Raw genomic sequence first — 27,489 nt, forward strand, 5'->3', positions numbered from 1 at the left:
GTATGGCTACAGTTTCCTCTCATCCCATCAGTGTGGCGAGTTCACCTTACAACCACCTGCATGGCAATCTTTTCTCCCCCATTCTGCTTCTATCCCCTCCCCACAAAAAAAAAATGCATCACTGGGGTGGATGAACACAGATGGAAGCATGGGGGGGGCGGGGGGGGGGGGGGGGGGGGGGGGGGGCAAGAAATCGATTTCAATGGGCTTCACTCAATTGCCAACAATCTGATTTTATTTTTAATTCATTCCCAGGTTTTGTGCACAACTTGAAAAGTTGGCATTGATTGCCTATCCCTAGCTGCCCTTGTACAAGGTTCACTCAGTCACTTCAAGGGCAGTTTACCGTCCAGCCCACATTGGCGTGGGACTGGAGTCACGTGCAGTCGGCACTGCCTAAGGACGGCAGGTTTCCTTCCCTGAGAAAGGCCATTCGTGAACTAGTTGGGTTTTAAAGTCAGTCCAACAGCTTCATGGTGGCTTTTACTGATCCAGCTTTTTATTTCCAGATTTCTGTATGTATATATATATATATATATATATATATATATTCTGCAATGTGGATTAAAATTCACAGTAGCCCAATTTGAACTCCTGTTCTTTAGGGTTATTTGCACAGGCCTCCATGACTAGCCCACTCAGTTAGCCATTACACTGCTGTATCCCTGTGGCAACCAGGATTAAGAAAGCAACATTTTTTTCAAAACTTAAACAATCCTCTAAAGTACGCAGCATTCATTTGCCAATAGAGTGACAATGCTTTGAGGTCAGAACATGATAAAAGAAGGTTAAACTGATCACCAAGCTGGCAAGGATTAGGAATTGGTGTCTACTCACCATCTGAAGACAGGGACGGCTGCAAAACAAGAGGAAGAAAAAGGAATAAGGTTGCACTGTTTTGTTTTGCTTGTGCAAGGAACAGAAATGGAAACATCACCACCTTCAGAGCCCAGTGTCAAACAGAAATAAAATCCCTTTGATGGGATTTTGCTGTGTTCAAAAAAAACAAGGGCTGCACTAGGCGCATTTCGTGATTTAGGCATGAAGCAGAATTGGTCAACAGACAATGCATGGAATAGCTAGGATCAGTACTGTTGCTCCCCGCCCATAAAAATTTAGACATCCTGTCTTGTGGAGAACAGTTCATTCCTCCTCCCTGCAGAGGGGGCTCAATTCGGCTCATTCCCTCCCCACGAATGGGTGACAGACACCACGTGTGGAGATAAAGGTCAGCTTGCGACCTTTGGATGTTGCTGGGACGGCAACAGGTTGGATCCTTTCCAAAGGGTCACATTTTTTCCTTTTTGTATTACTCCCCCACATTACAGTTCAAAGGATATACAGTGCATTTGAAAACCAATCATTAGGTTTTATTGAAATATAAGACTCTGAGAGGGCTCAACAGGATAGATGCTGAAGAGGATGTTTCCCCTCCTAGGGGAAATCTAGAACTAGGGAGAACCGTTTCAAAATAAGGGGTCCCCCATTTAAGACAGCTAAGGAGGAATTACTTCTCTCTGAGGGTCATTAGTGTGTGGTGGCTGGGTCAGTGAATATATTCAAGGCTGAGTGAGACAGATTTTTGACTGACAAGGGAGTCAAGGATTACGGGAGACGGTGGAGTTAAGACCAGATCAGATCAGCCATGATATTATTGACTGGTGGAGCAGTCTCGAGGGTCCAGGGCAGTGTTGTAGGAAACAGAAGAATAGCCACTTGGTAGTACAGAACTTGCGTATTGCTGAATACTGCATGAGAAAAGGGGTCCGGATTGGTTGGTAAGTCGGCTCCGATTAGTTCAGATGTTGCTATGGCAAATGCACCAAGGAGCTACTGCTCCCCCATGCTTTTGTTTATTTGAGAAAGGTGCAATGTCTGGACACATTCCTCTTACATGCAGAGGACAGGTCCATGCATATGAATATATGTAGCTTCCAGCAAGCGCAACTGAACTACATTGAGATTGACTGATAATCTTAAATTGGCTGTTAGCACACTCAGGATTGTTCAGCAAGTGCTGCCCAATCATGGAATCACATCTAATATGATGTTCTGAGTTTTGCAAGCACAGATTGGTTGAACACAGTCAGTATTCTGCTATGTCGCTGTTTGCAATAGGCAGAGTACTGACCATATTCAACCAACAGGTTCACTTTTCTCACACGGTATAAATAGTTGTTCCTTTGAAATTTGGCATTTTTGCATCTGTCCTGCTGAGTGCAAGACAAAAAGCTTCGACTGCATGCCTTTTTCAGCAACAAACAGAAAAGTCTTGCACGTGCAGTCAGAGGGCTGCGGTTGGCAGAGGATAAAATAAGATTTACCCTGCAACTAACCATGTTGTGACAGATGCTATGTGTCTGCAACAAACTCTTCTGGGACACTGAACTGAACTGCTCAATCCTTGAGCCTATGCTATTTTTCAATTAGATCTCCGCTGATCTGCATCATAACTCCACATAATCAGATCTGTTGTACTCAGTGCCACAGGCTTGTGTGTCATGACCAGGGATGTTGGTGTGACAAGCAAATGTTCACAAATAAAAACATGTGAACTGGGAGCTGGTTTTTAGACTTGCGCAAGTGGACATGACTAAAGTTGCCAACCCTCCAGGATTGGCCTGGAGTGTCCAGGAATTAAATATTAATCTGCTGTGAGTGACATTGGGAGAAAACTCATAGCGCTGTTAAAAATTTGTGCTTCTGATATTTTCTTTTAACTCTTTTGCTTACTAGTTACAATTTTTTTTAAAAAAATTGTTTATAAAAAATCTCTTTTCCTGAGGTGGAGCAATTGAAAGCAGGAAGTTATGTGATGCAACCTCCAGGAATGCATCCCAACCAGGGTTGGCAACTGTAAATGTGACTGATTGAAAACACTTGTAGTTTAAAGCTGGAGCACGCACTCACCAGGCCGAGGAGCTCACTCCGCATTTCCCCCGTGTATCTGGCTTTTGTCTGGAGGTGAACTGTTCGAGTGGCGGATATCCTTTCCTTTCCAGTTGTTGATGTCCTCCCAGGAGCTAAAAACTGATTGGCCAGAGCCTTCTCTGAAGGGTTAGGCTGGAAACCAAAAAGGGTGAAAGTTCAATGGAATCCACCACACTTTAATCCAGAACTGGTGTGAGGAATTGCAAATTGTACAGTACGTGGTTCGTGGAGGGATAACTATTGGGCCAGGAAACCACTGGAAGTACAGCCATCCTTCTTCGATAAAGTGCTGTAGGATTCTTTACGTCCGCCCAAGAGGGCAGACTGAACCCCAGTTTAATATCTCAGTAACTTTTTTTTTAAATTAAAAACCACTTGAACAGGCTTGCCATACAGGAGCTTTGTCTTTCAGCCTCCTCGTTCTCCCTGTAAATACCTCTTTCAGTAATGCTTCATTGATCTTCCAGGATGAGAAGGCATCACTTCCAGGGTGTGAAATCAGGACCACTGCTGCAGGCTTACTAGAAGAGCTTACTCCATCACACCAACTTTAAAATATTCTATATTGGTCTCTCACAGCATGTATAGACTCCTCTTCCTTTGAACATACAGGATGATAGGGAATATCTACTTATTCCATCCCAGGATAGAAAAGTACCAAACATATGAATTAGCAATGACAAACAAATTGCCCCTACCAGTTTCTCAGCCTCCAAAAGCCCTTTCATAAATTCCACTTTGCGGGTATATTCATTTAGTACCTCAGGGGCTGGTTTGCTGCAGACAAAAGAAACAGGAAACATCATTAGCTTCAGAGGCCAACAACATACTATGTTAAAGGCACTATATGAATGTAAAATATTCTGTTACAAATGTGGGACTTTCTATGGCAGTTATGTTTTAAAATGTTTCCTTTAATTTAATGTGAATTAGAATGCTCTGAATAGGGGAATGGTGATCATATTAACTCTGGTCGGAGACAGGCCCATGTGATCTGCTTGTCATGGGGAAAGGTACCCAAACCTACCAAAAATCAAGTGACAAGTTCCACACCTTGACAGAAAGGATGGGCAGTAGTTTTTGGACACAGAAGCACACAGAGAGTGACAAAGCAATTACTGCTGTGGGGGACAGGCAGCAGCCACTGCTGTGAAGAGCAGGATGAACTGTGTTTGTGTCAATAACGAAGGAGAATTCTCATAAAAGTTGGCTTTCTGTTCAAAAGTTAGAGAACAGGACTTTCGTGACTTTGAGATTTAAGGAACAAAGAGTTGCCAAGGTGGGCCTTGCTGGTGGAAGCCTGTTCTTGAATACTGATTTTGAGTGGAACGATTTTCAAGCAACAACAGAAGGTTTGATCTCGCTTGACAGGGAGAAGTGAGTCTGTTGGAAGCTGGGAGTGCCTTGAGACTTAATCTTGTATTGCTACCCATCTGCTAGAAAATTAATTAATGCAAAAGTACCTTTTAAGTTGACGTATTAGTTGCCTGTGGAGTAGTGTTTGATCCATGGTGATTTTAGTTTGCTTGCTACAGTAAAAGTCTTAAAATTTGAAATTGTGTCCTTTGTTAATTTCCATTGATGGCCGGGAAACTCATTCCTTTATTAAAAGTTATCAGTTTCTACGAGGATCATAACAATTCCAAGGCACTTCACAAGAAGCAAAATTTGACATGGGTCACATTAAGAGACATAAGACAGATGATTAAGAGCTTGATCAAAAAGGAGTGTCTTAAAGGAGGAGAGAGAGGTAGGAGGTTTAGGGAGGAAACTGCAGAGCTTAGGCAACTGGAGACATGGCCATCAATGGTGGAGCAATTAACATCTGGAATTGCACAAGGCCAGAATGGGGGAGTACCGAGATCCAAGAGGGTTGCAGAGCTGGAGAAGGTTGCAGAGATAGAGTGGGCGAGGGATTTGGAAACAAGGGTGAGAATTTTAATATGAGGTTTTGCCAGACCAGGAGCCAATATAAGTCAGTGAGCACACAAGGTGTGATGGATGAATGCGATTAGTGCAAGTTAGGACAGGGACAAATTTGTTGATGAGCTCAGGTATATGGAGGGTGTAAGATGGGAGGTGAGTCAGGAGCACATTAGGTTGGTCAATTCTAGAGATAGCAAAGGCAGGTATGGCTGAGGGCACACAGTCAACTGAAAATCACTCCAAAAATCAGTTCAATATTCCAGGGAATTAATTTTCACTGATTCTGTTGACACAGAATTCCTGACCCAAGTATCAGGTCGATCTGATTACTGCACCTTTTCACTTCTGTCCAAGCTAAGAAAAGGGGTAGCTGTCTTATCAAATAAAAAGAACTTGCACGTTAAAAAGCATATCGCAGGAGCTGAGGATCTCACAACGTGCTTTTCGGCGGCTTATTACAACTTACAGAAACCTGTCAAAAGCACTTCACGTACAATGAATTCCTTGTGAGTGTTGTGCATGGAACAAGCAAATGCAGTCCTCATTTCTATGCAGGCAAGATCGCACAAGCAGCAACACAATGAGCTAACATAGGAAATAGGAGTAGGCCATTCAGCCTCTGGAGTCTGCTTGGCCATTCAACTAGATCATGGCTGATCTTCTACCATAATGCCATTTTCCCACACTATCTCCATATCCTTTGATATCTTTAGTTTCTAGAAATCTATTGGTCTCTGTCTTGAACATATTCAATGACTGAGCTTCCACAGCCCTCCGGGGTAGTGAATTCCAAAGATTCACCACCTTTCAGCCTGATTATTGGTTACCATATAAATCAGACAAATAGCACTCTTTCTGAATATCTTTGCTATCCACCTAAACAGGCAGATGGGGCCACAGTTCAACTTCCCACAGCACAGACAGAACCACCATCAGTGTAGCAATCCCTCAGTATAGTCCCCGCCACTTACACCCTCCACGCTTTGCACAGGCAGCGGTCTATAATCGAGTATAGACAGGCCAGATTGTCAGACATATGCTCCTATTCAGGGTATGAGAATGACAGCATTACACCTCATTTCAGACCTAGTCTTCAGTTAAAATGTTCTGTATTCATATAACTGCTGAGGTTCGGTCTTTGGAGTGCAGTTTGTATCCATAACCTTCTGACTCAGAGCCAAGAGAGTGTTACCACCTTTTTGCTTTTATTTAAAACCTACTGGTTTTGCATCTTTGCTGTTTACATCGCACCTCTGAGAGAAAATATAACTTAGGAAATCTTGAGACTGACAAAGTTGTGGCTGAAACCAATTGCTGCATGATTTCCTTACCTGACCAGCTTCTTCATTTCAACCAACATTTCTTGAAGAGCTCCTACATACTGGGGGTGGGGAAAAAAAATCACAGAGCAGCCATTAGCAGCATGTAACTTCACAAAACATTATTTTAACCTGGTTTCATTCAAGGTTTTGTTTCTATTTATAAGCTCGCTTTTGTTTGTTTGTGGGATGTGGGCAACACTGGCAAGGCCAGCATTCGTCGCCTGTCCCTAATTGCCCTTGAGCTGAGTGCTTGCTCAGCCATTTCAGAGGGCAGTTAAGACTCAACCGCATTGCTGTGGGTCTAGAGTTACATTGTAGAGCAGGCCTGGTAAGGATGGCAGATTCCCTTCCTTCAAGGGCATTAGTGAACCAGATGAGTTTTTACAACAATCAATGCCAGTCACCTTACTGAGACTAGCTTTAAATTCCAGATTTAAAAAAAATTTAAGGTAAATTTTGTGGGATTTGAAGACGTAATTAGCCTAGATTTTGGGGTTACTAGCCCAGTGACATTACCACAATGCTACCATCTCCTCCTGAACACAGATTCTTATAAAATCAGTATTGACAGGAATAATACACGTGCAACAAGACAGACTCATAACAAAACGATGCATCAAAAATCCTGGCACTAAATGAATAAAGCCTCTGGTTGCAGGGGAACTGATCACATGCAGCAAGTCAGCAAAGGATGCCAGTGGTGACTTGCTTTATCTAGCACCATAATCCTATTTTCAGGACCCTCCCAAAGTGTTTCACAACCAATGAATTACTTCTCATGTCCAGTCACAGTTGCCAAGAAGGAAATGCAGCTATAATTTTCACATAATGGTTTCACAAAACAATAAACAAGATGAATGGCCAGGTGATCTTTTTTGAGGGAGGAATGTTGGCCAAGACACAGAGAGAACTCCCCTAATCTTCTCCAAATCGTGCCATGGGATATCTCACCTAAATGGGCACACAGGGCCCACTGTTTTAATGTCTCATCCAAAAGACACCCACAACAGTTCAACACTCTTTCAATGCTGTAATGAAGTGCCAGTCTACATTATGTTCTAAATGCCTAGAATGGGGCTTGGACCTGAGTTAGAGGCAAGAATTATATCACTGAACCAGGACTGACATTTAGAACATGTTTCCTCTTGACCAGGTCAACCAAGGTGAAGTACAAATCGTCCCCATCACCTCAGAGAAAAACACCCACCCAAGAGCAGGACTATATATGGGGCCGCTGGAGGGTTGGGGAATGTCATTCCACTTTGTAAAAACACCATCTCAAATCCAGTGCCTCATAGAATGTATGTTGAATCATATTTTCCATGAACAACATAAATTACTTTCTTCCTCTTCAATTAATCATAAGTCTTCCCTCAGTTCCTGTTTAACGCTTGCCCAAGCCATAATGTGGAGGTGAAACAATGCCTCATTTGCTGCTGGCCCACCTACCAGATCATGTTAAAACTTCCAAGGTAAGAAATTCAAAGTTCCTGGTTCATACAATTCTAAATTTTTTATGTTCAGTTCTTCAGTTAGATGATTGGTTGGGATGGTCCAATGCAATGAAAATCAACATGGGTCACCGGCATCACTGAATAGTTGCAGGGACTGGGGACGGAACCCCGGATAGCTCCCCCAAACTCTCTGAACCCACTCTCCTTGCAACTACCCAAGGCTGCCTGTGGCTGTGTTACTCTACCTACAGCCCCAAACACTATGCACAACAAGTATTTGTGGAATGTGCAAAATCCTTGCAGGATCAGGACACCCATTTGGATTAAAGGAACGTAATGGCGCAGCCCATCAATCTGGAAATCCATGTTTCTCCCACTTCTTCTTTCCTATTTCCCTCAGCAGCGAGGTCAATAACCAGGGGCAGAGATTAATATAATTGGTAGATTAAAGGAAAATTGAGGAGTACTTTTTCACCCAGAGTGTGGTAAGGTCTGGAACTCAGTGCCTAAAAGGGTGGTAGGGGCAAAAACCCTCATCACATTATAAAAACACTTGGATATGTACTTGAAGTGTCAGATCAAGAGCTAGAAGCTCGGCTGGGTATTTTTTTTTGGCCAACACTGACACAATGGGCCAAATGGCCTCCTCCCGTGGTGTAAATTTTTCTAAGTTTCAATCTCCCAATGACTTGGGGACATCAGTTAGTAAGTTCTTCAATGAATTTTCAAAGACAACTTTGGAGCTCTAACCCTTTCTGTCCCAAGCTGCACCCAACACAAAGGAAGACAGTTGTTGTTGTTGGAGACTGATCATTTCAGTCGCAGGACAGTGCTGCAGGAGTTTCTCAGGATCTTAGGCCCAACCATCTTCAGCTGCTTCATCAATGACCTTTCTTCTATCTTGAGGTCAGAAGTTGGGATGTTTGCCGATTATTGCAGTGTTCGGTTCCATTTGCCCTTCTCAGATGGTGAAGTAGTCCATGACCACATGCAGCAAGATTGGCAATAATTAGGCTTGGGCTGATAAGTGGCAAGTTACATTTGTGCCACACAAGTGGTGATCAGTGACCATCCCCAACAAGAAAGAATCTAACCATCTCCCCTGGACATCCAATAGCATTACCATCAATGAATCCCCCACCATCAACATCTTAGGGATCATCATTGACCAGAACTGGGCCAACCATATAAACACTGTGGTTACAAGAGCAGATCAGAGGTTGGGATTTTCCAGTGAGTGATTCATCTCCTGAATCCCCAAAGCCTGTCCGTCATCCGTAAGACACAGGTCAGGTGTGTGATGGAATACTCTCCATTTGCCTGGATGCGTTGGGCACCAACAACACTCAAGAAGCTTGACACCATCCAGGACAAAGTAGCCCACTTGATCAGAACCCTATTCAACACTGGTGCACAATGGCAGTAGGGTGTACCATCAACAAGATGCAGTGCAACAACTCACCAAAGCTCCTTCAACAGCACCTTCCAAACCCACGATCTCCATCAGCTATGAGAACAAGGGCAAATACCACCACCTGCAAGCTCCCCTCCAAGCCACACAGCATCCTGACTTGGAACTACATCATTGTCCCTCCACTGTCACAAAGTCAAATCCTGGAATTGCATTCTTAACAGCTGTGTGGGTGTACCTAAATCAGTCGAAATGCAGGAGTTCAAGGGGGCACCAACACCTGCTCAAGGGCAATTAAGACATGAACAATAAATGTTGGGACTTGCCAGTGATGCTCACATCCACGAATGAATAAGAGAAAACACACAATGACCTGTCTGGGCTTGTACTTGACAAGAGGTGGCAACCCAATTCAGAAGCTTCAGACACCCACTCCACAAAGCCACCTAGTGGCCCAGAGCCTGCAATTACGCTGTGACAGTTGACATAGCAAAATTGAATGAGACATATAGAGACAATAGATAAGGGCTTGAAGACAGAAAATGCCAACTCCATACAACAGTTACACCAATAATCCGGTGTTATTGCTGGGTGCTTCGGATAAGAAGCTGCAGAAAGTGTTCAGGTGCAGCTCCATAGCAACTCCTGTGACGTGGCCCCTGCCTCAGAGCCAATATTTAACCTCAATCTCCAGCCAGCACCGGCCTTCCCGGTATCCTCATCTCCCGGGTACCTTATCCAGCCGCCAGTCCTTCTCTTCCCTCTTTTCCGCCGCCATTGTCTCGCATCTCACCAACAGCCGCAAAAAATTCTTCTCCAACCTGGAGGTCGCCATCTTTGCAGCAGCAACTTCCGGAGCACAACCTCCTAAACGTCACTTCCGGTGGCTGCTGACACCATCTTTAGCACTGGCAAAAAAAAGCAACGAAAGCCGAGATGCGGCAAGATGGTCCTGATGCTCTAAACCGTCTGTAAATCGAACAGCGCCATCTGGGGTCTAAGGGCGCCTGTAGCCTTAAAGCTGTGAATATTCACCTTTGATTACATTTGAATCAAAACCCCCATCTATTTCATTATGTTCACAAAAATAATGTCCTATATTATCATTAAATTGTTCTTCCTGTTAAAAACATAACTGGGAGCTCCTTCTGAGGCAATTGCAAGAACATTTTCAGCTGGGTTTGCCAACCCTCCAAGGTTGTCCAGGAGTGCCCTGCAAGAAGTGATTTTCCACTGCTGCAAGCAACTGAGGAGGGAGGCCATCAATCTGAAACATTAACTCTGTTCCCCTCTGCAGTCTCCACTGCCTGACCTGTTGAGCATTTCCAGCATTTTCTGTTTCTATTTCAGATTTCCAGCATCCACAGCATTCTGCTTTGCAATTATTGTCTAATTTACAGCCACTCCTCTTCAAGTAATGCCTACCTTGAAGAAGTTCTGTTTTTCTCGACTACGGGATTTCCATTTGCCTCAGCTCTTTTATCCGGTTCACCTTCATTGCTTTCTATTAATCCTTGCCCCACCCATCCCTTGCTCATTACTTTTCCCAGATCTGATGAAAGGTCATCGGCGCAAAACGTTAACTCATTCTACCTCCATAGATGCTGCCTGGCCTGCTGAGTATTCCCAGTGTTTTCTGTTTTTATATGCGAACCATAGGGTTGTTTTATTTGCCCATTTTCATTTCCCATGATGCGCACACCATCCTGACTTGGAAACATATCTCCGTTTTTTTCATTGTCACCAGGTCAGAATCTTGGAACTCCCTCCCTAAAATTGTAACTTTTCCCCATACACCACATGGACCGCAACTGTTCAAGAAGGAAGCTCATCACCACCTTCTCAAGGGCATTTAGGGTGGGTAATACTGGCCTTACCAGCAGCGCTCACATCCCATACAGGAATGAATAAAACAAAGTCCATTTAACCCCTCAAGCCTTTTCTGTCCATCAGTAAGATCATGGTTGATTGGCGACCTAACTCCAAGCTATTAATAGCTTTGGTTAACAAAAATCTATTGATCTTAAACTAACCATTTACCTAGCATCAACTGACGTTTGCGGATAAGAGATCCAAATTTTGCAAGTGGAAGTGTTTCCTAATCTCAGTCCTGTAAGGTCTGTCTCTAATTTTAGACTATGCCCCTTAGTACTGGACTCACCAACTAGCGTAAATAGTTTCTCTCTGTCTACCCTGAGTTCCCTTTAGTATCTTGAAAACATCAATCAAATCACCCCTTAAACTTTTAAATTCCAGGGAATGCAACATTAATTTGTGTAATCTCTCCTCATAATTTAACCCCTGAAGTCCAGGTATCATTCTGGTAAATCTACGCTGAACAATGGGTGATCTCTGCGAGAATGACAGTACCTACAAAGAGACCATTAAGCATATTGGTTCAATCTTTGTCCTTATCTTGATCAGTTTTAAATAAACAGAATATAATGGTTTTTCAGAAGACCTTCAATGAAGACTGGTCCTTAACTTTCATCCTCGCATGCATTGTAATGCCAAAATCACAATTCTATCACAACAGTTTAGGATCCTTCAGACATCCCAAAAGCACTTCACTGATAAATTACTGTTTTTAAATGGAATCAGTATTGTTAAGGCGGGAAACAAAGCACTTGTAAATAGCAAGCTCCACAAAGAGCAAGTGAGATGAGCAACTATTACTGTTACATTCCCTTCCTTTTGTCATGCCAAGCCTCATTATTGTCCAGTCCTGATGCTGGCTGCTTTATTATTGGAAGATTTCTGAGTGGAGCTGAACACATATGAACATATATTCATACGAACATATGAATTAGGAGGAGTAGGCCACTCTGCCCTTTGAGCCCCCTCTGCCATTCAATAAGATCATGGCTGATCTGATTGTAACCTCAACCCCGCATTCCTGCCTCCCCCCATTGACCTTTCACCCCCTTGTTAATCTAGCTCTGCCTTAAAAATATTTGAAGACTCTGCTTCCACTTTAGAAGAAGTTCCAAAGACCATTGACCCTCTGGGAGAAAAAATTCTCCTCATCTCTGTCGTAAATGAGTAACCCCTCATTTTTGAATATTGACCTTTAGTTCTAGATTCTTCCACAAGAGCAAACATCCTCTCCACATCCACCCTGTCAAGACTCCTCAGGATCTTAAAGGTTTTAATCAAGTCACCTATTACTCTTCTAAACACACTAGGCAGGCTGACTTTATGATGGACACAAGGTCATTGATAAAGCAACTGAAGATTGCTAGATTGAGGATATTTCTCCGAGGAACTCTGGCTGCAGTGATTAACTCTGACAAGCACTGCAATCTTTATTTGCGTCATTTGTGACTGTTTTTGCCTCCAAGTTGACTCAGTTTTATTGCAACCTCCAATGAAGGTTGAGTTTCAAAACATGTAAATCTGCCTGTCAATGAGTCGCATAAGGAATTTGAAACACAGCCAGGGTGTCCTTTCAAGGGTGATGAAGGGCTGAAGATACTTTAAACATTTTATTTTTATTTAAGATGGCACAGTGCTGGAACTGCTCATTAACAATTGATTCACTTTCCTGTAATTACTTTTTTTTCTGTCTTCCAATAGACAATTAGCAATTATAAGTTAAGATGAGCAGCATTTTCCGGTTGGCGAGCGGAAGTGGGGCATCCCAACGTCACCCCGCGTCATTTAGATTTTCAGTTCGGCGGACGCGCAGTCAAGTCCGACCTGTCAACAGCCTATTAAGGCCATTAAAAAAGTGATTAAAATGATTCATGGATCTGCCCGTCCAACCTTAAGGTTGGTGGGCAGGCGAAGAGCCCAGGCGGCCTTCCAAAAAAGCATGAAACCTCATCCACGGGCAGGATAACGTTTCATGAGGGATTTAAAATGTTTGGAATATTTATAAATAAAAGTAATGGACATGTCCCAGCTCATGTGACAGTGTAACATGAGGGGAACATCAGGAAAATCTTTTCTTACCTTTAATAAATTTTTTAAACAGGGAGACCTATGCACTCTTCTATGCACAGACCTGCTCAGGGAATCCACCAGCCCCACCCACCCCCGTACAGGCAGCGCACAACGCTTCTGGGCGGACGTCATGCTGGGCAGGCCTTAATTGGCCCGCCCATGTAAAATGGCAGCATGCGGGAACCCGCCCACTCACGCACAATCCCCCCCGATAGGGGGGGAATTGCTGCCCATAAATTCGTCATTTGGTAGTACAGAACTTAAGTATTGCTGAAAAACGAGACATGTTGAAGCTTTTCATCCTGCACTCATCAGGATACTTCGCAAGAATATCAATATAAGGGGAAACAACAATTTATACTGTACGTGAAGAGAGTGCTGATTGGTTGCCTCCTGTCAGTGTCCACTTGCCTACCATTCAGCACTCTCTTCTCATACAGTACAAATTGTGTCCTGATGCCAAAAAATTTCAACATGTCTCTTTATTCAGCAGTACTAAAGATAAATTATAGGGCTTAATATTCCCTCATTATCCACAGAACTACAATGACCTTTAACCACATACTTGTCAGGTAATTGCACATTGCTTGTAAGTTAGGAAAAAGAAGGAAAAAGACAGGCTTTAACATTTATTACTTTTATTTTTTACAAAGTATTTATGTCCCAATATCATATGGTTGCAGTGATCTACTGTAGATCAGGAAGACATGCAGAAACAGGCAAGACAGTTGGCACACAAATGACAAGAGTCAAGTCATTGAGATCAAACCTTTAAGTCTATTCATGGTGATGGGCAGCAGGGAGGGTAGGGGAAACAGGATTATCTTTTGCTGGTACATACAGAAGGACACGACCATCACCTGAACTGCTGCCTCAGAGTGGATGTAGTCAAGTAACTGAGGATTATCCGAAATGTATCCAGCGCAAAAATGCCTCCTAGCTACTGCCTGATTCTTGGATGCTCTTACCCAGTCCAAGGGATGGAGAGAAGACAGCCAAGGCTCTCATTCCTGATTTCTGCTCAGTCCCTTTTCCAATTCATGTGTCAACAGCAGTTGTTGGAAGAAGTACCAGGGATTGTCTGGTGTCGGAACAACTATAACCCAGAGTGGCCTAGTGCCATGTGTAGAAATTGGACATAAAAGAAAGAATAAAACCCCCACAATGCCATCATATTACGAATTGGTGTGATATAGAATTGGCAACAGGTGAGCCACTTGTGTCTTAGTTACTCTGATGATTCCCTGTAAATAAGCCCAAGATGCACAATGGAATCCACCAAACATTTCACAGGAATTGGACTTTGAGTCAAACAGGGCTTATCAAAAGAAAACTTTTAGTCTCATTATCCTATACAGGAGGTGTGGGAGGAGCAAGAGGTGGGGGGGAAGAGTGGGCATGGGGCGGGGGGGGGGTGCCGTTGGGGTGGGACAAGGAATGGAAAAGGGATGGATAATGAAGTTGCTACTTTATAGAAAGATAAATGCAACTATTGGGACCAACATTAAAATATTGGATAATTAGGAATCACTAGATTTTTGGTGTTAGTGCAGAAAATATTTGTTATCCTCAAATGAAAAAGGAAGGAACTGGGAAAACTTTAATGGAAGATGAGATAATTATGCATAATTGAAGCTTAGCTTTGAGTAAAAAAAAAGTTCCTTCACCTCAGTTCCATTCACTGGCTTAAAATGCAGGCAAGCAATTCGCCTCCAGACCTTAGTAACTGGTGCTCTTGATCCAACCCCAGGGTCTTGGTGCCATTTCCAACCATCAGTACTTGACCCTGTTTTTAACTTCAGAAATGCTTCCTCAGTTTGGAAGACATGAATGAGAGGCTAGGTGTGCAATTCAGCATATCACAGAAGCACCATGTTGGATCTTATTAATTTCCAGGATGTACACAATTCCCATCCCCCACCACCAACCCCACTTTCCTCTTTTTGATCAAGAGGAGAATCACTGACTGATTTTTCCAGTCTTTGTGCAGAAGTCCAACTTCAGTATCCCAGCTGGACCTGCTCAGGCCACGGCCAATCCAAAGACCCTCTGATTTTTTTTTTAATAGCGCCTTGGGTGGTGGCTTCACCAGGAAGTCCATCAGAGAGCTGGTGGTAACTCTTCAATGTTAGCAAGTGTGAAATAGATTTTTAAATGGCGGGATTCCCAATTGGCAGGATTCACACTGATCACACTTTGACCTCACGTCTGGCCAGCAAATACTGGCCCTGCCATCTTGTGCCCTCCCTCGTTATGTTTAACAGATTCAAGCATCTGAAAGGATTGATTCATTTTCATCATAGTCAAACCAAGCAGGATGTGTTAATCCTTGTGCACCAGAAGACCCCCATTTGGCACCTGGTACTTCTCCTCCTCAACAGATTTCCTCTACTGAACAAATGTTTGACACAGTAACAGGAGGTTGCGATTTATGGGATTTAATTTCTCTTTTTTCTACCCCAGAGAACTGTGGATGCTTAGTCGATGAGCATATTCAAGACTGAGCTTGACAGATTTTTGGGCACTAATTAGGGATCCAAGGATAAGGAGATAGGGCAGGGCAGGAAAGTGGAGTTGAGGTAGAAAATCAGTCATGATCTTACAGAAGAGTGTAGCAGGTTTAATGTACCCAATGACCGACTCAGCTCCTAATTCTTTCTCCTCTTCTAGAGTTGTTGTCTTTCTTCTCACTTTACAGTTCTATAGTTACCAGTCAGCCTCCAATCCTTCCCATTGTTCCTATGCAAGCTTGAATGGTGGCTTCTCAAAGGTTATTCAATGGTGGAGTGATCACGGTTGAGCTTGATCCTCTCCTTGGGAGATACGCACCCGTCAACAGGGTCAATGAATGGTGATCGAGAGCCAGAACCTTGGATGTTCTCCTCTTTAGCACAGTGACATGAACGGTAATTAGATTTTACAGCCCTGTCGTAGCGGGGGCAAGGCGATAAAATGCAGCAAGCTATTCAAAAGCCATTGACTTCAGTAAAATCCCGCAGGCGTAAAATTCCACCCATAGAATACTAATTTTCTTCACTCAGACGATCTTGGAAATCTGGAACTCCAACCTCCCACCCAAAAAAATGCTTTTGAGGTTTGACCGAAAATTTAAAAACTGAGGGTGATGGATTTTCATTAGGCAAGAGAATGAAGGGATATGGAACTGAGGTGGGTACATGAGAGCTAAGATATAGATCGGCCATGATCTCATTGACTGGCGGAGCAGGCTCTAAGGGCTGAATGGCCTCATGTTCCTATACTCCAAAAGTCACCCCAACTGAGTGTACATTGTGCTTTGAGATGAAGCATCCTGGTAAGTGCTAGTCAATGAGAAGATGGGGTCAGGGAGGGTGACGGAAGCAATGAATAATGAATCGCTTTTGATAAAGGGGAACGTAACCCATTGAAATAATACAATGCCTATCTCAAATCAGGGTCTATCAAGGTTAGGGAGCAGCTTTCGTTGTCATCTTTGTCCCTCCATAATATGGCGTCACTGGCCCACCCCAGACCAATGGTAGCTATTTACAGCATTTGTCAGTACTCACGGTACTACTGATAATTAACCTTCAACGGGCCAGGGACCATGTGGCCTATTTGAGCACACAGGCCCTGTGGCTTGGGGAGCCTCAGCCAAATATGGGCCCCCACCCAGGCCAGGATGGCATGGGGAGGGAGTAGTTTTATTTTTGCATCGTAAATTGTGCTGGGATTTGCAGTATTATTGATGAGGTGTGTAAACATTCCACGGGGAAGGTCTTGCGGCGCAGTGGGTAGCTTCCCTGCCTCTGAGTCAGAACCTTTAGGCACAAGTCCCACTCCAGGAAGCTGATGGCCAAGGGAAGGTGCGTTCATAACGTGGTTGATTATCAACCTGTAAATCCTTCCGATATGTCTATGACAGGCAGTAAGAGCGGGAGAAACTCCTGGTCAGTCGTGTTTGATGCAGGAGTTGCACTGCTCAAATGATAGCCTCTGACAACAGGCTAGCAACCTGTTCCAGGAGAAACTAGCTACAGGAACAGACATAAGCACCTGCTATGTCTGCCTTATGTGCCACTAGACGTGGGAAGAGAATAGACGAAGAAGAAACATTCCTCGGGCCTTTGTGCATTTTATTGCAGGTTTGCATCAATGGATGTGGGGGCCATGGTGGGAAAGGTTCTGTGGGATGTGCAGTGGGTCCCTTTAATGTCCCTGGTGTTCTGTTCTGGTCAGAATTCCTAATCCCGCACTGGGCTAAGATGAGCTAACCTCAACACAGGCCAGGACGGTCGCAGTGCCAAGGTGGCCTGTTTCATTCAGGGTCCTGGGTAGCAATGCAAAGGGAGCAGGACTGTTTCGGGGTTCCTATTGAATTATGTCCTTGGGAGCAGGGGTTTTATAAACAGGGGAAGTTTAAGCTGTGGGGGAGCTCCAGCCCCATTGGAAACAGGCTTCCTCCAGAGAGTGGGTGGGAAATCTAAGTACAAGGGTCTCGAGGGCTCAGTTCAGCCTTCACAGCAACACATACGTTTAGGTGAGGGAATTCTGCTGGTTTTGACAGTGTGCTAGCCATGCAGCCTTTGCAAGACATCGCGAAATGTTCACAGTAAAAAAAAAAATTAAGACACAAGTGAGTGTGTATGAGAGAGAGAGAGAGAGAAAGGGAGAAAGAAAAAGAAAGAGAGAAAAAGGGAGAGAGAGAGAAAGGGGGTGGGGGGAGGAGGAGGAGGAGGAGGAGGAGGAATCAGACATCGAAACAACAGGTGCTCTACCAGTAGAACTTTCCCCATTGTGGTTTCAATCCCAGTCGAGGAAGCTGCAGACAATCAGAATTAGAGTCAGCCCTTAATTCAGAGCAAATCCAGACTCAAAGGTCCTTGTAAATACAGTGATGGAGGTGGTGTCAGGATGTCTTCGAGCTATATTATAGCCGTTTGTGCACAACAATTCCATTCCTCTGGCGCACTCTGCAAATGGAAATAAACACGGAGACAGATCAGCAGTAACTAGGTGCACTAATGGGAGAAGCAAGGGATTGACCAAGTGTGTAGGACATCTAGAGTTTCAGAATCAAGCTGGTAGATTTCTGTCAGTTGAGGTTTATTGAGAGACATGGAGCTGGGGTAAAGGTCACTCATGATCTCATTGAGTGGTGGAGATCCAAGGGGCTGAGATATATCGAGAAAGAGGACAGCCTTGTTGCTTCTATTGACTACTTTCTAAAACTTCTGTGATGAAAGCACAAGAGCAGCCCAACTAAAATGCCAGCGGCTCTGCACACTGGCAGTGCCAAGCAGGAGCGGTGGCCATTGCCGGTACTGCAGGTAGGCTAAGGTGGTGACTTTTAACGCTGAGCCTGGACATTGAGCTAAGTCCAATATCTTGCTGGGGCCAGGCTGACAGACACCAGTGAATTTTGGCGGGGGGGCCTGTTGGACAGGACAGGGTAAAGCATGGACATGGGGAGGCAAAGCTGTGGAGGGTGCCCGGAAAGTAGGCAATCCCCACCCATTAAACCAGGTTACCCGTTGTCAGCAAATAAATCAGAACAATGCTGGGATTAGGCCCCAAATTGGGGATTTATTATCCACAAGGACCTCAACTGGGCTACAGGCTGGCAACCCACCCAATGCCTCCCCCGTTGCTTGTAAAATGGTGGCGGGGCCAGGTGGACCGACGCCACAGTGCCCTACAGGCAGGTGGCCTGTAAAATTCAGCCCAATGGCTCTACAATTGTATCTTGCAGTTTCCCTTCTATTTCACTGTTCCACCCAGTAATTCATTGAACCTCATACCCATCTTTGGAGGAATTCTTCAGGTAAAGATGATTGTATTTCTTGCACACCGCTGGACTGTGACTGTCCTCTATGTCATATTCTCGGACATCGTTCACCTCTGTAATCTGACCGGTCAGGACCTTCATCACCAGCAGGACGATATACTGGAACAGAAGGAGGAATCACAGGGCACAAGTCAAAGCTGGTTGACAGGGCTTCACAGAAACAGTAGTTCACAGCCTCTTACTTCCTTTTCCTTTATTATCCCCTCCACCCATTGGAAACTAGAGCTGGACCATCAAATGAAAGGGCAACACTCTGATGTTCTACAACTAATACTTTAACTTGCTTCCCATTTTTAAGTCCAAATGAGAGTCGAGACCAGCTGATCTCAGAGAGCTGCACTTGACTAGTGGTTATCCCACAGACCAGTGTCATGTCTCGCACAGCTATAGGCCTTTCTGAAAGGCTTCAGGTGCCCATGGGCTTCCAATTGGTTTGCTCAGCTGTCAAAGTTTTGATCAAACAGAAGCTTAGTTCTGGTGTCTCCTTTACTTTGAGCTCAGTTGAAAGGAAGACACCTTCATCCAAGCTTAAGATATAAGAGATAAAAGCAGGAGGAGGCCATTGAGCCTTTCAAGCCTGAATCATTCAATAGGATCTTCTACCTCAGCTGAACCTGTTAAATTAATCTCAAGCCAGTTGGTGAAGTATGAAACTCGACACTAATACTTTTCTTGATAATAGGTTTATTTACAGAATGCAGTATTACATTCGTCTGCTTCCTACCTACTAACCCAGTGACCCAGCGGTCTCTCTTTACACTGTTTTGAATAGCATGCAAACAAATAAGCTAATTAACTAATAGACAGCCCCTTAAAGGGGCACTGTAACAAAACAAAATAAAACTGTAAAGGAAACATCAAATTAAACTGAAATGTCATTTTGCGTAACGGTAATGTACTCCAGCCCCTGCAGCGCTGGTCTCTCTTTATACATGCTCAAGGTACTTAATTAAGCAATGCCTTTCACCTGTGTATCCTAACAACATAATTAATATACCATTAACAGAACCTTACCACATTATCCCCATATCACTGGATTTCCTTGGTATCTATCTCTGATTTGAGTAGACTCAATGACTTGGGGAGGTGGTGACGTAGTGGTATTGTCACTGGACTGGTAACCCAGAGACCCAGGATAATGCTCTGGGAACCCAGGAAAGTGGTGGTGAGCTGCCTTCTTGATATAATGTGACTGGGACCAATAGTTGATCATGTGGAGGATTTTAGGTCTACGCCCCATCACTTTGTAATGCAGCATTAGTGAACAAGTTATTGGTTGGGAATGTGGCCCTCACCTAAAATGGACCGTAAATGTAAAGCTGAGGGACAATCCATGTTTAATTTCAGCCCCAAAATTCTATCTCCTTTTCTCCCCCTCCTCTCCATAGATGAGGCAAACAACATAAAAGCATTCAAGGCGAGGCTAGATAAATTCATGAGGGAGAAAGGAATAGAAGAATATGCCGATAGGGTGAGATAAAGTAGAGAGGAGGCTCACGTGAAGTATAACCATCATCATGCGCTAGTTTGGCTGAACGGCCTTCTGTGCTGTAAACACCATGGATTCCTCTGTCCAAGTTGACTTTCCTTGGGTTACAGACCCATGGGCACCAGCAGTTCTTTCCCAGATGAGAGGATTAACTGTGGTAAACCCCGGCAAGTTTCAGCTCCTTCATTAAAAATGGGGGGGGATGCAAACAGAAAACTGAGGGAAGGCAAATATTCCGCAGCAGTTCCACAGTCACTGGTGGGAGTTTTATTGTGATGGTAGCGTGCGAAGAAGAGGAGGGACCATAAGTTGAGTATGTGTTTGTTGGTCACACTGGCACTGTTCAATATGTTGACCACATCTGCCAATTTGGGAATCCAGGTGTGGTTCATTTCATTCCCATTTTAGGAAATGAAAACTGAGTAATGGACATGGTCATTGAGCATGCAATCTCAATACACAGCTTGCCCATGTGAACTTTAACCTTTTTGCGTGTGTTTGTTGGTACAATGGTGAGAATAAAACCAGAGTTTGAGAGTGTCTTTTCATCATTGCTTTACCTCTTTGATTATTGAATGGCAATACATGTTTCAGTAAATGTACATCAGAAGCATTGGAGGCTGTTCAGGGGAGGTTTATTAGATTGATACCTAGAACGAGCAGGTTGTCTTATGAGGATAGGTTGGATAGGCTGGGCTTGTTTCCACTGGGGTTTAGAAGAGTGAGGAGTAATTGAAGTATATAAAATCCTGAATGGTCTTGACTAGGTGGACGTGGAAAGGATATTTCCTCTTGTGGGTGAGTCCAGAACTAGGGGGCACTGTTTTAAAATTAGGGGTCACCCTAATAGGACGGAGATGAGGAGAAATTTTTTTCTCTCAGAGGATTGTGCAGCTTTGGAACTCTCTGCCTCAGAAGGCAGTGGAGGCGGGGTCACTGAATATTTTTAAGGCAGAGGTAGACAGATTCTTGTTAGGTAAGGGAATCAAAGGTTACTGGAGGTAGATGGGAACGTGGAAATCGAAACACAAACAGATCAGCCATGATCTTATTGAATAGCGGACCAGGCTCGAGGGGCCAAATGGCCTACTTCTGCTCCTATTTTATATGTTTGTATGTAAGCGTATTTACCTGTACTGTGCGAGTGTGCACAAGGCGTGTTCTATTAAATTGAGCACAAGTAGTTAAAGCAGTGTTGCTGTATTGGCACCAGTGGTTAAGAAGTGATCTCCATCAGACAACACCAGGTAATGTGATAAAGGCGACAGAATAAAATATAGTTGCCTAGCTCACACCCAAAAGTTAATTAAGGACCTGTAAAACTGGAGGACGTTCCCAGCTTTGACTCCCAAGTTCGTGTTATGTTAGCTGGCTCTAGGGGTGACACTGAGAATGCTACAGTTGGCCCCAACACTGCTGATGGCGGCGACTTGCTCGCAAAGGACAGAACGAGGCTCGGATCTGATGCACACTGTGAATGAATAGCCTGACAACCCCCACGGTTAAGGCTCACGTGCAACTAACGGCTACTCAGACGAGGGACTGCTGACCATGAATGTGCTCATCTGGAAGACATGAACATAAGCCAGGGGTGGGAAGGAGAATAAATAAATGAGTGCCTATTTTAAACCACAGGGTCCCCACTGGCAACTCAATATTGAAACATTAAATGTTGAAACAATTTTGATTGTATCCGTGGAAGGATTCTGGAGACCAGGGTAACCCATAATGAATAGATGTGACAAGCCACCGAATTCAGACAGCTTGATCAGGAATACATACATTTAAGGGGAAGCTTGAGGAAGGAATCAAAAGGTTATTAAGATAGGGCCAGATGAAGTAAAGTGGAAGGAGGCTCATGTGGAGCATAAACACCAGCATGGACCAGCAGGGCTGAATGGCCTGTTTCTGTTCAGTAAATTCTAAATATCGAGGAGATTATTGCTACAATTATAAAAACCAATTCTTTCTCCACTCCCACTCCCCCGACCACCATTCCCATCCCCCTCACATGCACGTATATGAAACGTATCACCCATGCCCACCCTGTCATGAATTTGCACCTCACTTACACCGGAACAGGTTAGAGGAAGACAACGAAAGGAAGATAGGGAAGAGGCTCCAGACTGCAATTACTCACCAGAAACCAATAGATATTCATCAGAGTGAGGATAAGCAGCAGAATGTTGAAGAAAAAGTAAAAAGGAATATTGGGAACAGACTGGAGACTGGAGTAACAGGTGGCATACAGCACTTTGAGGGGGAACCAGTAAAGTCGGAACCAGAACCTACGAGAAAAAAAAGAGGGAGAGTGTTGCAGAGAAGAAAATTCACGAAACTCATTATAACCATGAGGCTCCCTCAGTATCTCAAGACAGGATTCTCAGCTTCCAGAATGGCAAAAACCAGAGAATATATCACTGGCCCTCTATCCAGCTCTACTTGTCCTACCCACCCCTTAAACCAGCTTATATTTCACCTCTCTCCTATTTTTACTTAGTTCTGTTGAAGGGTCATTCAGGCTCAAAACGTTAACTGTGCTCCTCTCCGCAGATGCTGCCAGACCTGCTGAGTTTTTCCAGGTATTTTTGTTTTTGTTTTAGAGAATATGCATAAATGGCTTGTGTCATAGAGTTTGGAAAAGCTCGTCATTCAGTCTTAGCAACGTCACAAAGTGCTTCACAGACAAGGCTGTACTTTGGACCAGTGGCTGCACTACTCGATGTAGGAAACACAGCAGCCAATTTGAGCACAGCAAGATCCCACAGCGATAAGGTCATGGCTAGATAATTGGTTTTAATGACATTTTTGTTGACGGATATGTATGGGCCAGGACTCAAGGGAGCATCTCCCTAACATAAAAGCAAAATACTGTGGATGCTGTATTTTTTTTCCTCCACAGATGCTGTTAGACCTGCTGAGTTTTTCCAGCATTTTCTGTTTTTGTTGGAGCATCTCCCTGCTCTTCTTCCAATAGTGACTGTGGAGTCTTTAACACCCACCGGAGAGGGCAGATAGGGCCTCGGTTTAACATTTCATCCAACAGACAGAATACTAACTATGAGGCATTCAGGGATGTGAAAGGCGCTATATCAATGCAAATCCTTTCTTCCTTACATAGCAATACCTATCATTTCAAATATTTCTCTCTCCCATTGACATTTGAAATGCCCATTAATATGCGATTTCCAAGCTCTTTTATTTACATATTGAGCCTTAATGTAGTACTGGCTCATGCTACTAAACAGAAAAGAAACAAAGGCCAAACAAGATGAGGAGATGACTGACAGTCCAGCTGAAGGAGGCTTTTAGAAGGCGTTGATTGGTGACAAAGCAACAGGTTTCAGGAGTGGAACTGAGGAAGCAGGAAACTCTGCTTTCACCAGCGAGGCAAGAGGGAAACCAAGGGAACGACACAGGTGGCCAGAGTTGAAAGGCCAATGAATGTTTGGTCAGTAAAGGCTGGAAGAGGTTGCAGGAGGCCAGGTGCCAATTAATTCACTGCTCAAGGTCCACTGTCCATGTTTCAGTGAGATATTTCTGTTCAGTGAGGAGGGCTGTTAGATAGTGAGGTTGGTAATAGAACTTAAACAATGGGCCCACCCATCAGATGGAGAAACACCAAACTGGGACAACTTATATTAGCATATCAGCAACAAAAATAAACCATTATTCTTGTTCCATTATTCAATTAGATCACGTTTGATCTGTACCTGAACTCTATTAACCTGCCCTTGCTCCATATCCCTTGATAGCCTTAACCCAATGACAATCTGTCGAGCTTAACATTGAAAATTTCAATTTTTATGAGATAAAAGCCACCTCATTTCATTCCTCAATGACCCAATTTGAAGATTATGTCCTGTTGTCCTGGATTCTGTCCCACCGCTCCCATCAGCGGGAACATTTTCTCTCTATCTACTCTATCAAATCTTCCGTCAGTTTAAACACCTCGTTTAGATCACCCCTCAGCCATCTAAATTCAAGGAAATACAAACCAAGTTATGCAATCTGACCTCATAATTTAACCCCTTAAGCTCAAGTCTCATTCTTGCAAATCTGTGATGTACCCACTCCAAGGCCAATATATCCACCCTGAAGTAGGATCCCAAAGCTGAACACTGTACTCTAAATAGAACCTAACCAAGGTACAACTGAGGCAACACTTCGTCCCCTTTCTATTCTTGGTCCCTTGAAATAAAAACCAACATTCCACTGCTCTTTCTGATTACTTCTTGTGCCGGCACACTAGCTTTCAGTGTTCCTCCACAACGCTCACTAATTTGCATTTGTGTAATGACTCAAACAGGTGTAAACATCCCAAGGCACTTTGTAAAGGGGAAAATAACATAGAGCAGAAGTGGGTTCAAAGCACTGTTGGAAGAGACAGGGCAACTCATTCTGGACAACAGTCAATCACAATAGGGCTGCGGATCTGCTGGGAAGCATCAATAAGGGATCAAGCGAGTGCAGACTCTTACCAGCTTATAGCAAACGTGCAACATCCAATATTGGAAACGACATCGTTTAGGCTGTGGCGAACACCAGATCTGTTTTTGAAGTAAACATTGAGTTTGGTGAATTCCAGCAGAATGTCATTTACATCATGTAGGAAGAGAACTAAGATTCCAACATTGTGATACCTGCAAGGGAGGGAAAGAAAATTGTTTAACTGCTGTGGTACTTTGCCAGGCAGGTCGTTGGCAACAGTAGAATATTTTGGGCTACGAGAGGCATCAGTCGCGATCCTTTTCCTACAAGTCGTTGAGTAGTTATGGACTGCAGCAGTTTAAGAAAGTGGTGCACCACCGCCTTCACAAACGCAATAAACACTGGCCTTTCCAGCAACCCTCACATCCCAGAAACAAGTAAAATGATGAGTAGAAACCCTGCCTAATCCCCTTCTACTGCCTAGCCTGGGGTGCTGAGGTTAGTACACTCCTAACTGCTATCCTGCGACCATTCTATTCTGTAAGGTTTGGTTCCAAACAGAGCTATTTATTAACAGACCCATGGAGGTGCCTGATCCCCAGTTCTGTTGATATTGAACAAATATAAACAGTGAAGTTATGCCAATAGGTGTTTGATTTGTAAAAGGTTAAAGAAAAGAAACCATAGATTGAAAAGGGAATGTGAAAAGATTGTAAATGTAACAGTTCAAAATCCACTGTGCATTTCGACCTCCCTTCCATATCCTGAGGATGTGAACAGTGCTATATAAATGCAAGTTTTTTTTTTTACTCTACTGGTTTGAATCTCTTGATGATACTAGGCTCCATCTCCCATTAGAGGTGAGATACATGGAAGAAATTGTACATGGCCTGTGAAAAGAACAGGTTTGATGGGTAAATGGGCCATTCCTCATCCTCACCCAGTTTGAATTCAGTTAGGATTGATCTGTTCTCTGTTGCTCATTACCATACCCAAGTGAAAAGTGAAGTTGAGGTCAAAGATCAGCTATTATTTAATTAAATGATGGAGCAAGTTCAAGAGCAGTATGGTCTACTCCTGCTCCTAGTCCGCAAGTCCTTGGTCTTTTTCTTTACCCAATTTACCACTCAGTGGGGTGGGGGGGGCTAAGTCTTTTGCGAAGATGGATTTTTTTTTTTAAGTATTTTTGGGAATATGGTGGTATTCTATAAAGAAGGGAGGGAGTGAGAGAGAGAGAGATGAGAGAAAGAGGGGGGGTGAGAGAGAGGGGGGTGGAGAGAGAGGGGGTTGAGAGAGAGAGACAGAGGAGGGTGAGAGAGGGAGAGGAGGGGTGTAAGAGGGAGAGGGGTGGGAGAGAGAGAGAGCGAGAGGGGGGTGAAAGAGAGAGAGGGTTGAGAGAGAGCAAGGGAGGTGAGAGAGAGAGAGGGGGGTGAGAAGGAGAGGGGGTGAGAGAAAGAGAGAAAGAGAGGGGGTGAGAGAGGGGAGGAGAGAGAGAGGGGGGGGTGAGAGAGAGAGGGGGGGTGAGAGAGAGAGGGGGGGTGAGAGAGAGGGGGTGAGAGAGGGGGATGAGAGAGAGAGAGAGAGAGAAAGGGGGTGTGAGAGAGAGAGAGGGGGGTGAGAGAGAGAGGGGGGTGAGAGAGAGAGAGGGATGAGAGAGAGAAAGAGAGGTGAGAGAGAGAGGGGAGGTGAGAGAGAGGGGGGGTGAGAGAGAAAGAGGTGAGAGAGGGGAGGTGAGAGAGAGGGGGGGTGAGAGAGAGGGGTGAGAGACAGAGAGAGAGGGGGGGTGAGTGAGGTGGTGAGAGTTTAATTAAACTAGGGGAAGGTTAGTTAATACAGCTTGTCTGTGGGAGTAGAGAGAAATGAAAGGTAAAGGAACTAAATGTATGCATTTGTAATGAGAGGCTATGGTGAAGTTGAATGTATGAGTAAATAGGTTGGATTTGAAATTTGCATTATACGATAAGTAGGAACTTGACTTTTCAGCTGTTAAATTTCAAAGGGAGTTTAGAAGTGACAAGAGACTTTTACAACTTACAAAGGTTTCATAAGTAAACGAGGGAAGATTATTAAATATTATTTTACCCAAAAGCGGAGACAACATGAAAGACTTGTATATTTTAGAAAAATTGAGTTCAAAGAGGTACCAACAATGGAGTCTAAAATCAAAGAGGAAAATGATATTTAAGGAAAAATATTTATTTGAATTGTGTTGGCTACGTGGGGGAGATGTCCAGAGACCAGCTCTGTGCTAAGAAAGTTGTGAATTTGAAGCAGCCATCCAATTTCAAGCCAGAAAAGTCTTTGTTCTCTGAAAACAGTCTGTTTCTGAAGTTTGATTAGTTTTTCCACAGCAGAGTGGAAGAGAGTGAGAAGTCATGTGGTACATCTTTTACTAAAAGGACAGCCATTTTTGCCTTGGGTAATATTACTGGATTTTTATGGTTAAAATCTATAAGCCAAGTAGTTTACATGTGTGTTCTGACCAGGTGGGGTTTTTTTGGGGAATGTTTTGTAGGACTGTTTAGCTGTGTAATGTTAATCTTATGCGATTAAGTGTTTTTCTTCTTGTCAATAAATCTTTTAATTTTACAATTCTAAAAGCGTTACTGGGATTAATAGTTTCTCCCTCATTTTCAAAATACAAAAACAAGTTTTGATCAGTAAGACAAGTTTCCCTCTGGGATTTGGCTTGTTCAGCGAATAACATCAGCTGCAGTTGTAATACTTTCTTCTCATTCCTGATGAGGAGTGTA

At 43.8% G+C, this 27,489-nt stretch overlaps 2 protein-coding genes across 2 annotated transcripts in view; both read right to left on the reverse strand.

Moving 5' to 3' along the window:
• Positions 1-9,888, reverse strand: part of use1 (unconventional SNARE in the ER 1 homolog (S. cerevisiae)) — a 20,298-nt gene extending 10,410 nt beyond the window's left edge. Inside the window, exons 1-5 of the mRNA XM_041203795.1 lie at positions 9,778-9,888; positions 6,189-6,238; positions 3,630-3,708; positions 2,911-3,063; positions 838-856 (exon numbers count right to left, since the gene is read on the reverse strand). Coding sequence (XP_041059729.1) covers positions 838-856; positions 2,911-3,063; positions 3,630-3,708; positions 6,189-6,238; positions 9,778-9,879 — 403 coding nt within the window. The 5' untranslated portion in view covers positions 9,880-9,888. The remainder of the gene's footprint in view (positions 1-837; positions 857-2,910; positions 3,064-3,629; positions 3,709-6,188; positions 6,239-9,777) is intronic.
• Positions 9,889-17,672: 7,784 nt separating this feature from the next.
• The window catches only part of cers1 (ceramide synthase 1), a 45,554-nt gene continuing 35,737 nt past the window's right edge, over positions 17,673-27,489 (reverse strand). The window contains exons 4-7 of the mRNA XM_041205127.1: positions 24,787-24,948; positions 22,446-22,593; positions 18,770-18,915; positions 17,673-17,941 (exon numbers count right to left, since the gene is read on the reverse strand). Of these exons, the coding sequence (XP_041061061.1) occupies positions 17,899-17,941; positions 18,770-18,915; positions 22,446-22,593; positions 24,787-24,948 (499 nt within the window). The 3' untranslated portion in view covers positions 17,673-17,898. The remainder of the gene's footprint in view (positions 17,942-18,769; positions 18,916-22,445; positions 22,594-24,786; positions 24,949-27,489) is intronic.

Source organism: Carcharodon carcharias, chromosome 14 (genome assembly GCF_017639515.1).
Source record: "Carcharodon carcharias isolate sCarCar2 chromosome 14, sCarCar2.pri, whole genome shotgun sequence".
In the NCBI taxonomy this organism is placed as follows: Eukaryota; Metazoa; Chordata; class Chondrichthyes; order Lamniformes; family Lamnidae; genus Carcharodon; species Carcharodon carcharias.